Source organism: Artemia franciscana, chromosome 1, assembly GCF_032884065.1.
Source record: "Artemia franciscana chromosome 1, ASM3288406v1, whole genome shotgun sequence".
Classification (NCBI taxonomy): Eukaryota; Metazoa; Arthropoda; class Branchiopoda; order Anostraca; family Artemiidae; genus Artemia; species Artemia franciscana.
The window spans coordinates 41,962,993-41,975,431 of NC_088863.1; the positions used below are offsets into that span (position 1 = coordinate 41,962,993).

At 37.2% G+C, this 12,439-nt stretch overlaps 1 protein-coding gene across 1 annotated transcript in view; it reads left to right on the plus strand.

Annotated features, from left to right (window-relative positions):
* LOC136029874 (mini-chromosome maintenance complex-binding protein-like) overlaps positions 1-12,439 on the plus strand; it is an 85,751-nt gene that overhangs the window by 53,173 nt on the left and 20,139 nt on the right. Inside the window, exons 6-8 of the mRNA XM_065708346.1 lie at positions 5,288-5,411; positions 8,306-8,482; positions 9,867-9,976. Coding sequence (XP_065564418.1) covers positions 5,288-5,411; positions 8,306-8,482; positions 9,867-9,976 — 411 coding nt within the window. The remainder of the gene's footprint in view (positions 1-5,287; positions 5,412-8,305; positions 8,483-9,866; positions 9,977-12,439) is intronic.

The following is a 12,439-nucleotide window of genomic DNA, read 5'->3' on the forward strand; positions in this document are numbered from 1 at the left end:
CTGTACTTAAACGAGGTAAGACTCCTTTGGATTGTTCTTCTTACAGGCCTATCACGGTTGCTTGTAATTTTAGTAAAATCCTTGAACACATCCTACTTCCTTTCATAAGTATGAATGCTAATTTCGGGGAGAATCAGTTTGGTTTTCGGTCTGGCATCGGGTGCCAGCACGCTCACCGTGCTCTTGCTTTCCTTCTTAAAGATGCTTCGGCTAAAGGGTATTGTCTTCATATTTGTGCTCTTGATCTTTCTAAGGCTTTCGATAGTGTTGTACATAGTCAGGCTCTTTACTCTCTTTATAGTCACGGTATTAACCTTTCAGTTATTTTTCTTCTAAAGTTTTGGTATAGTAATTCTTATCTTCGAATTAAAACTAATGGTGCCCTTTCATCTTCTAATGTTCTTGTTCGTCGGAACGTACGGCAGGGTGGAGTGTTATCTCCTAGTATTTTCAAATTTTGTATTTCTGGTATTCTTGAGAATATTTCTTCTATGTGTTTTGTTGGTTTGAGTGATATTTCTTACCTTGCTTATGCTGATGACATTCTTTTAATTAGCCGGTCTAAACTCAGTCTATCGCAGATGGTTCATAAAGTTTCTTCTTCTTTTACTAAAATCGGTCTTTCGCTTAATGTTGATAAATGTGAGTATCTTTCTTTCAATGTTCCCTCTTCTCCTAGGCCTCTAATTTTTCAAAATTTTTCTATCCCTCATGTAGATTCGATCCGGTGGTTGGGTATTACACTTACAAAAAATCTCAAAACTCTTCGGGAGCGTGCTGTCTGGGATGCTGGAGTGAAAATCCAGATTGGTTACTCTAAAATTGTAGCCAATCGAGGGAAATACAATCGTATTGCCCTTGGTAAGCTTTATTCTACTTTTTCCGATCATTCTGTTCTTTACCTTTCTGGGCTTTACCCTATATTTAAGAAAAAAGATATTAGCGATATTCGATCCTCTTATTTCCGTTTCTGTAAATTTCTTCTCTATCTTCCTCTGTGGTATAGGAATCGAAAGATATTCAAAAAGTTCCATCTTCCGAACATTACTGAGAAGCTGACTGATCTACACAAAAAGCTCTCAGAAACGGCGTTTGTCGCCTCACCACGGTCTGATCCGTTTGTATGATTAATGTCTATTGTTGACTCTCGTTTTTTTTTTATTTGTATCACATTTTTTTTTCCGTTTTTCTTCAAGTTTTAACTCCACTATTTACCTTTTTGATGTAAGTGGGTTAGAAATAAATATTATTATTATTATTATAGAGCTCTCAAAAACAGCCGGACAAGTTGGATTAGTATCCGAAAAGGCGAAAGCCATGCGCACTTTTCAGTTACGACGAGCTATGGGAGGTTGCAGAACTTAGTTATCTTGGAACCTACATGAAATCTGATGGAAGGATGTAGCGTTAAACTACAACACGCCATGCTTATGAAGGCAATGCGTTTACCAAACTAAAAGAAATCTATGATAACTCTACGTACTATCTAGAGTTGAGTCTTATCCTAAATTACAATTTCCTCTCTTTACTAGTGTATAATTGCGAGAGATGGGCACTGGCAAAGCAGCTTGAGAAACGATTACAAATTTTTGAAAATAACTGCCTCCAGCGTATCATGGGAATACACTGGTGTCATAGAATGAAAAACAAAATCCTAAGTGGTAGATGGGGGTAATGGGGTCGCATGGTCCGCATGGGTGATGGCAGGCTCACGTGTACTGGGTTCCCCTGGATGCTAGAAGGCATGGAAAAAAGAGAATGGCCCTTGGTCTGTGCTTAGGGAAGGATGCTATACTGGTGGGAACATCTTTAGAAGACCTGTGACTGGCTGTGACCTTGAGATCTGCGGAAGTCGTCGTGGAAAGGCGTGACATGAGAGGAGCTAAGTCTAAGTAACCTTAAACCTTAGTTCCTCCGTTGCCGCCAGAGGCACCCAGGGCATCCAGAAAGAGCTGCCAATCATCCCTCATATGTGCTGCTGCCCAGACGTCTTCCCATTGGGGTTGGACTGTCGAATTAATAAACTTCAGGTCCCGCTGGTATGTACGACGAAGTGTATTTTTGGCTTTCCTCTTCTTCAGATTTCTTTCTGATTACCGCTCGAGTATCGTTCTGGGGAGTCTGTCATACGAATAACGTGTCCCAAGTAGTGCCATCTTAGTTGGCGTATGAAGTCTGTTACCAGGGGCTGATGCGTGATTGAGCGAACTGTCTGGTTAGTAATGTGGTCCCTCCAGTTAATATTTAGTATCCGGCGGGTATAGTTATTCTCGAAAGCAAGAATCCTCTTTTCTTGCTGTTGGTTCAATTTCCAGCATTCAGTGCTATAGAGGAGGGCAGAGAGGACGCTAGTGTTTAACAGCCTCAATTTTAATTTCAGGAAGTAATTTTTCGATAGCCAAACTTGCTTTAGTCGATTGAAAGCTAAACTGGCTTGTCCAATCCTAGACTGTACCTCCTTTTCGCTTGATCCAGTTCGTTCGACTGTACTTTTGAGCTATCTGAATTCCACTACCTGCTCTACTGAATTGTCCCCCCACTTTATGCCAAGTGGTAAGTCGCTCGTTGTCATGCTTTTTGTCTTATCCGAACTAATCTTCAGCCCCCAAGACTTGCTTTCTCTCGTATGACATTGAGAAGCTCCTGGAGCCTTTCCTTGTTTGTCTCAATCAGGATGATTACGTCGGCGAAATCAAGATCTGTTAATTGTTAATTATCGCATATTCGGATCCCAAACCCTGTGCAATCTCGGAGCGCATAATCGATCACAAGGACAAATGGCATGGGGAAGAGTACATATCCCTGTTTGACCCAGAAATGATACTGAAATACCTTGTTTTTCCTTCATGGGTTCGAACGCAGTACTCCGTGTTTTCTTACAGCTCAGGGATATCAGTTTATCTGGAATACCGTAGTGTCGGAAGATTTCCCGCAGCGACTCTCGGTGTATTGAGTCAAGAGCTTTTTCGAAATCCACAAAGACAAGGTACATCTTTTGCCTCCATTCGTTGCATTCCTCAATCAACATGCGAAGGACATATACAAGGTCTGAACAGGAGCGAGATGGGTGGAAGCCATACTGTTCGTCTCTCAAGTGCTTATCTAGCGCTGTCTGGATGCGGCGGAGTATTATCTGTGAGAATAGTTTCCCCGGGATAGAAAGGAAACTGATTCCCCTCCACTTATCGCGCTTCAATACATCTCCTTTCTTGAAAAGCTTGATGAGTGTGCTTTTTCTCCATTCTTCAGGATTTCCAGATGCATGCAATGAATGCAGTCCACGCCGTTATGCAAGTACCTAAAGAGGTTTTGATCATTTCTGCTGATATTTTGTCGCTTCCTGGTGCTATACCGTTCTTGATCTTGCGAGTGGTTCGAACTATTTCTTCGGTCGATGGTTCTTCTGTATTGATTTGAAGGTCCAGGAAAGGGGTTGTGGGGATGTCTGCTATGTTCGGAGGACTACGTATGTTGAGGACTTTCTCAAATGTACGGCCCAAACCTTAGAGATTTCATCGGGGGCTGTGACCATCTTGCCAGTTTCATCTTTAACTGGCCCGTTTAGGTTACGTAGTTTCCCAATGATTTCATTGGTATTTTTTAAAACAGCTCTGGAATCGCCGAATTTGGCTGCTTCTTCTGCCGTAGCTGCCTTTTTTTTTCTAGAAAGTCTCGTTTATCTCCCCTTGCACTCTTCTTCACTAGCTTGATGATTTCTCAAGACTTTATCGCAGTCATCTCCACTGTTTAGAAGACGTTGTTTTAGTTTCTGAATCTTCAATGAGGATCCATGTCTTATCGGATAACCATTCGTCTTTGGCTTTTTTTATGTGTCCAAGCGTTTCTAGTGCTGTCTGGTTAAAGGCTTCTTTTATGGTGTTCCAGAATGACTCCACAGTGCCTTCATTGTTAAAATTTAGGGCCAAGCTCTCAAACCTGTTTGTAAGCTGGATGTTAAAGTTGTGACCAACTGTTGCATTTGACAGTGTTTCGGAATCGTAGACGGTCTTTTCTTTGGATCCTGGCTTCTCTGGGGATTTTAACTTGAGGGACAGTTTTGTGATCATCAAGGCATGGTCTGAGGCGAGATCGGCTCCTCTCTGGGCCCGAACATCCTGGAGACTCGACTTCCACTTTTTCTTTTATCAGGATATGGTCTATCTGATTATGGGTTCGACCATCCGGCGAGTTCCATTAGTATTTGTGGATGTTTCTATGTTGAAAAGGAGTTCCACCGATGATGAGATCATTTGTTAGAGCAAAGTCAACTGACAGTGATCCATTCTCGTTGAATTTGCTGAGACCTTGACTGCCAGGAACCTCAGGACAGTAGGACTTGTCGCTCCCCACTTTGGCATTGAAGTCGCCAACAAAACAAACAAGATTATGACTGGTGATATCTTTGGCGACAGATTGTAGAGCGTTGTAGAAACTGTCCTTTGTTCTATCATGTGCGTCATTAGTTGGTACATAACATGCGACTACTGTTAGTTTGGCTTGTCGATGTGAGCTGTGCCTCGATAATCCTTTCATTTATGGGTGTCCATTTAGTTAGAGCTCTGGATGCAGATTTGTACAGCATTATGGCAACACCTGCATCTCTTTTTTTTGGTGCCACTGTGCTGGCTGTTAAAACCGATGTGTTTCTCAGCTACCCACTTACAGCCTTTGCCGAGACCTACTGTGGTAACAAGTAGGCTCTTAGCCAAATTGGGAAAAAGTTGTTTTTCAAAAATCTGTCTCTACGCAAAATCCTTAGAGAGTGATTATTAAGGGAGAGGCGGGAGAGATCTTCAAAACGTCCTTCCAGGTCCTAATTTTGTCTCTATATTAAGCCCTAATGTTTCTTTCACCCGTTTCAAAAACCTTCTAATGTAAAGAAAGTCTCTAAACTAGATAGTCATTAATTCCAGCCGACAATATTTGGTTGTGGTTAGGTGAGCTTTTTAGATGATTTATTTGGCTAATATATATTTATCCCTCCACAAATATTCTAAACTAGATGCTAGCCAGCGAAACATCTATTTTCGGTATATTGTTTTTCGACGCGACCGAAATGTATTATTGCCTAATAAATTTGCATGCGGATATTTCAAAGACTTTACAGAAATAAGAAAAGCATGCATCAGCCTTATGTTTTTTCTTTACGATGTGACTACAATAAAGAAACCATTGATCTGAATATGAGTTTATTTTATCATGACTACTTGAAAAAATGTTCATATGTTTTTTTTTTGTATTTTGCACAATTTGTCGTTCAAGTAGTAAACAGTCCTTGTATTTTCAGTATTCAGTGAAATAATGAGATCAGTCAAAGACTTACGACAAAACCTGTTGTCAGTTTTTACCGAAGCACTACTTGGTGATGCACTGGCTGCTGAGTACATGATATGTCATCTAATTTCAAGTGTGTGAGTATGTTTGGTGTGTTTCTAATTTAGTACTGCGCAACATTGCAACAGTTACTTAAAAATAAACATACACAGAATCAGGGTTGCCGCCTAAAATGTATTTTTATAGTTCTTAGTACCTTTTTTCGTGATATGGCTGGATAACACGTCTTTAAAAGATCCATGTACAGTATCTTATTTTAAAAATTTAGTGCAATTAGTGAACTGTAATAAAGGTTAGAGCTGACTTTTATTTTGGATTTTAAAATCAATAAAGTAACTTCTTTATTCTCGGAGTCATTTTTGGAATGGAAAAGATGTATGCGGCACTGTAGCATCATAGAGAACTGTTTAAGGGATCAGTTAAAAGCTAATTTTAATATCCAATCGCTTTTACTAAATTTGATTTGTTAACGCCATCATAAAATGCGATGTGGCACCCAAAAGGGTAATTTGGGTACTATATCCAGGATGGAAAGCTGGGCAGGGCACTAGAATATCACAGAGAGCTGTTTCGGGCCCTTTTAAAAGCTAATTTTTATATTTGATTGCTCTCTATAAAGTCGACTCGATAAAGGCCGTCACTAGGTGTCACCCAAAAATTGCACTTTAGGTTGTTTTTTCTTCGATTTTTTAAAAAATGGCAAAAAGGCCTTTTTCCAATGAAAATGCTAAAAAAAGTTATTTTCAAAACTTAGGTATTGGCAAGAAATTAAGGGGCAAGGCCACTCCCCTCCCTCAATTGCCGCCAATAGAAATGTCACGTAGACAACGTTGTAGACAGATATTTAAGGGCTCAATTCTAAGTTATTGATCATTTCAGACTTCTTTTCGTAGATTTGTAGTTGAAAACAGCACTAAGAAGCCCTGTCGAGCGGTGATAAAACTTTGAGGTGTAGGCTACCTTATTGTCCTAAATTTCTAGCATATAATTACAGTATTCTAGCATGACATGAAACACCAAATAGTATAAAGTAGACTGCTATGTACAAAATGGTTTATTTGAATGTTAATAGCTATGCCTTTTGTCCGTAGTAACACAGGTTTAAATATTGGATATAAACTTTTTTGAAGGGCCCATTCTGTTTTATTCTTTTTTCATTCTTTTTTGAAGGGCCCAAGCACCGTTTCATTTCTAATGATCATTTCTCCTTTGAAATTAAAGTAATAAAAAAAGCGGAAATAATGAAAAATACCAATTTTCGCAAAGGATATTAGTTGCACATCTTCTTTTAATAACTTCATAGATAATTGATTTTTTATATTTGCAACTCCTCGAAAATGCCAAGGATAAGTACCCCATGAACTCTTTTTTGGTAAATTCAACATTTTATAAGGGAAAGTTTAAGAGAAATGTGAAGTTTCGCCTATATTTAATGCCCTATTTAAGCGAAAACTCATGTTAATTTCATAAGTTTTTTGTTGAGTAACTTTTTATATATTGTATTGTTAACATTTTTAAAACTTGTGTACCGTACAAGAATTTTTTTTTTTTTAAACAAAGTTTTTTTGATGACACTAAAGAGTGAAACTTAATACGAACAATATTACTGCTTCGCTGTTTATGCATTTTTTTTTTTTAACTGTTTCATACAAACTGGCTTTTAATATTTCCCTAAGTATGTAAAATTCTGAACAACTCGTGCTTTATTGAAAACTAAGCTTTCTTGAGTTGTTCGAGAGTTCGAAGACTGTGTCGTAAAATGTATCGATTTCCTGGTCCGTTGAAGACTCGTGAGAGCTTTACGAATTATTTTATGAATTATTGAATCTTTTATTTCCTTCAGGCAATTTACCGATTTTTGGTTTTTATTCATCTTCTATTGCCTGGTTTTGCGTTTTTAGTAAAGTACTTGTTTTTTTCAGAATTTTAGCAATATAGGGAAATATCAAGAGTTAGTTTGTTTGAAATAGTTTTTTTTTTTTTTCAAAATATGTTGCGTAAACTGCAAAGCAGTAATATCTCTTCATTTTAAGTTTCAACTTAGCTCTTTCCTTTCATCATAAATGATTTCCTTTTTTTTATTTTTTTATTTGTACTTATAAAGGGAGTAGCTCTTTCCTGTTTCAGGTATTCTTCTACTTAAAAAAAAAATGCTGTACATTATTTCCTTTTTCTATTTTTCTGTACTGCGTTTTTTTTTTAAGATTTCGACAATCATCTTCCAATATAATAAAATCGACTGATAGTCAGGACTAGTAGTCAGGGACTATAATAGTCAGGATTATTAAAAGTTTCGACAGTAGTGGCAGATAAACAAGGAACTTAGTATAATTGTAAGAATTGTATTTCTTAATATAAAGTTTTTTTAAATATATTAGAATTCGATAATTAGACCCTGCAACTATTCAAAAGCACTTTTGTTGCGTAATGGATTGTAAAAAGTTTGTGGTTGGTGGTGTTTGGTTCATTACATATGTTTGTCTAGATACCGCAATTTCGTACATCAAAAGCTCTAGTTGGGTCTAAAAAAAATACAATACAAAGTCAAAAATTGACTAGCTTCCTTGAAGATCCTTGCAAAGTATTAGCAAAGTAAAAAAAAAAAGATAAAAGAAAAAACCTAATAACGATCAGTGCATTTTACAATAGAAGGCGTCAAAAACAGAAAAAAAAACAAACTTAGAGATTTATTTCTTGAGAATATTGGGGCCAACCTTAGCCCCCTTTTTTACAGGTATTATTGGATAGCAAAGTGGGTATTATTTGTAAAACAAGAGGAGACACGCCTAGCCTACATGGAAGTACATTTTATTTGTCTAAGTTGATCTTATCTTTTGTTTTAAAATCTTAAACAAATAGACCATTTGTCTATAGAGAATTTTATAATAACTTGTGTTATATAAAAACTTCTCCCAATTTGAATCAAGTAAAGTACTGTGTTTGTTGTTCATTTTCGACTTTACTATTCAAGGTATATGCGACGCGAGCTAATGGCCCTTGGTAAGCTGTCCATCAATCTCACAAACGTGCCAACCAGCTGTTCAGGCTTCGTACCTGGTCTTGTGAACCTCTTACAGCACTTAACAACAAAGTGTTACCATCTTCCTCTGACTCTTCAAAATCTAAATGGTTTACCATTCATACCCAGGTAAGCAGATCAGAACAGAGTCTGGAATTGGTTGGAAGAAACCTCCAGGAAATTGGGATGTTATAGCCATAATTACAGCTTTACGTGTACTCCTATATGAGCTCAGAAGAAACGCTCTCAAATCCTCTTTCTCACTTAAAAGCTACACCTTTTTAGCTATTTTTTTTTTCTCTCTCTCTCTCTACATATATATATATATATATATATATATATATATATATATATATATATATATATATATATATATATATATATATATATAATATATATATATATGTATATATATATATATATATATGTTTATATATATATATATATATATATATATATATATATATATGTATATATATATATATGTATATATATATATATATATATATATATATATATATATATATATATATATATATATATATATATATATATATTCACCCCACAAAGTGCATACAGTCTGCAAAAACGATTGGTTATTCTAGACTTTTTCCAACAAAGCTAGCGACTTCAGCGTACATAAAATTTTTATGGTGGAGGTCAGTGGACTTTTTTATTGGGAAAGTGGTACCCATGGCCTCAAGAAATCTTTTTCATGCTATATTTTCTGTTTCTTCATGGGAGGTGTTTCAAGTGAATATAGTGAATATAGATTAACTTGTGACTTCTTTTTTTTGAAGAAAATTAATGTTTATGAATATGTAATGAAGCGTGCGATATGGGTGCAGTGGGGAGGGGCTATAAAAGCTTTTTTTATTATTATGGTAACGATAGTTCTTTCTATGTATTTATGTATGTATGTATATGTTTTTTTTCCGTCATATTGCAAAAAATACAAAACTGACGGAGTAATACGAGAAAAAACAAAAGAAAAGAACAAAAAAAAACACACTTCTAAGAAACAAGTCAAACTCAACAATTATAACATGAAAAAACTATCGAAAAACACTTAGCAAAGTGCTATTACTGCCCAGGCGTGTTATATAAGGCTCATTTCGTTTTTCTAGTGTACGCACTGGACTAGCTACTCCGTAAAATCCTGGGGGAAAGGCAAAGTTGGAGCCATTTTTCGAAAATCAAGTGAAAATGGCAGTAAAAACTAAAAATAAACTATTTTTTACCGTAAAGATTCTATTTGGTACTATAAAAGCACTATAAAGGTACTTTATAGTACTACAAAGGTAAATATGTACTAAAAACTGATCTGTTTCTGTTGATGCTTGTTTCTGTTTCTTTGATGCAATTATACAGGTTTATCATAGTTTCGACAAGATTTTCGAAGAAACTAAATTCCAGCTTGGGGGGGGGGGGGGTAAACAGAGGCCTGAAAGGGACAGTTGTTCGGCTCTAAAGGGAACTTCCAATTTCTGATATTTGTTTCTGGTAATTCCAGGAAGGACTACACGATGAATCGCTTAGTCAGTGGTGTACTGCAGTTAAGTGAAAACACTCATTTAATTCTTGACGAAACTGCATTGAGCACGGGTACCTTGGATGCAAATGGTAAGTCTGGTTGTTCAAGAAAATACTTTATCTAAGCATCAGACATGCACTAGTCTTATTTTCATTTTATAGTTTGTCTTTAGACTATTTTATAGTAAATGTTTTGTATATATTACTTCCTCCCTAACGCTTAAATGTGTAAAAATTTGCTGATTCTATTGCTTTGAATTATTTATTTTGCTTGTTTATCATCTACAGTTGGTCTATGGGGGGGGGGGAGAGGTTTAGTTTTTGCTGCAGCTAATATTATATTTAGAAAGAGCGTCGAAAGGGAAATAAAATGGTATTGCCTTTCTGTTGTTATATTAGATTTTTCAGAAAAGGAATCTCAAATTGTGTTTTTAAAGCCAGGAAGAGTTCTGTACTTGTTATTCAAGCCTTTACAATGTTGAATTTGAACCAATTCCCAGTTGTTACTTGATTCATTCGATGCAACTACATACAAATCATTGCCAAACATGCCCCTTTAAAAGCCAATGGATTCAAGTTCTAGCCATTTCCAAAGGAACATTTCCGTAATAACTGATGATGACAAGAGATATTTTCAATATGATCCAGAAGCTAAGTGCTTCAGCTATGGACGAAAGGACAGTGGCAAGGAAAATCAGAGACATTTGTCTGATGACTGAATAAGTCATAAGCCGACATCAATGGGTTCAATCCCACGCTTCGCAAGGAAGTGTAATGATTGAAATTCAACAATTAATTCTTCATTCTAGATGGGATAAGACAGCTTCTCCGGCTGCAGTTTAGTATAGGTATTGTCATTTAGTATAACAAATTGTCATTTAAAAAAAAAAATTATGTTTACTTTGAGTCACAATGCTGTTTTATTCTAGCCTCGTCATAGATCAAAACTAAAGAAATAGTGCGGGCGAAAAGCGTCGAAAAACACCAGAATACTTCCGTATTTGAGGAAAGCACCAAAATTGGCTGAGATGTACTTTCGAGTATGCTCTTTAATATGGCTCGATTACGCAAGCGAAATTTTTCCTTGGAACGCCGCTAGGTGGCTTGAAATCCAAGATGGCGGACAAAAATACGAGTTTGTCAAAATGAGAAGACATGGCCGTTCAAACAGGCTAGTATGGGTTAATCGATGGCATAGGTTCCGAATATGAACGCAAAAATAACCTAAGTTGTACCGTAGTGCCGCTAAGTGCCTCAAATTCAAAATGGCGGACGAAAATACGAGTTTGTTAAAATGAGAAGACATGACCGCTCAAATAGGCTAGTCTGGGGTAATCGATGGCACTGGTATATGAAAGTAAGAGTGGACTAAAGTAATATATCTGGAATTCCGTCTATTGCCATATCTGGAATTCCGTCTATTGCTCTGAATAATGATAAGAAGCATTTTGATACTAAACTAACTAAAAAATACAACCAGTTTGCACGAAAAACCCGATATTCACAATAAGAAAACTACGCTCGTTCGTCCAAACATGACACATAGCAAACGGCTTAAATTTGCCTACATGTCGACTGCTTTCGTTCAACCTGTCATCTAGTGGTCAGTTTCAAAAGGGAATTGGTGGTGGAAAAAGATCATGGTTTGCTTGTATCAGCTTAAACCCAGCTGCTGAGGTGAACGTTCCAAATGTTACAGTGAAACTGATAGATGGAGCTGCTCTGGTGCAAATGTTGAACCCAGGGAATTCGAAGACCTTCAGAGAGTATGCAGAAAACGTGTTTTTTCCCATGATAGAGTATCAGCTCAGACATGTCGAGAGACTTGACCTCGTATTCGATGTTTACAGACTGGATAGTCTAAAGTCGTCTGTCAGAAGTCAGAGAGGCAAGGGTTCACGACTAAAAGTTGTTGCGAACACACAAATTCTCATTGAAGTGGAAAGAATTCCTGCAAGTAGATACAAACAAACCAGACTTGTTTAACTTGCTGTCCCATGCTGTCGTGAAAAGGTCTCCGACGTCAAAACGAGTATATTGCACTACTGGAAACACGTGCATAGATAACCAGGCATTCGAAGAGCAGAACGTCATCCAGTTATGTTCACAGGAAGAGGCTGACACCCGCCTTTTCCTTCACGCTTGTGACGCAGTCTTACAAGGACATGCTTCGATTCTCATACGAACGGCGGACACAGGCGTGATTTTGATTGCGACCTCATGCTTTGATCTCATTGGAGTATTCGAATTATTTATTGCGTTTGGTGTCGGTACACACCTAAAGTACGTTCCCATTCACGAAATAGTTCGATCCCTCGGGCCGACGAAATCACAGGCACCTTCGTTCTTCCACGCGTTTACAGGATGTGATACCGTTTCTTCTTTTATCCACCACACATAGAGGCAGTTCTTTCCGACATGGCAAAATATGCCAGGACTGACGGAGAATTTCCTTCAACTGACTAACCAGCCTTCCCAATTGACAGAACTGCAAGTGCACGACCTTGAACGCTTTGTCATGAAGACATACGACGTAAAACAAGACTGCGACGA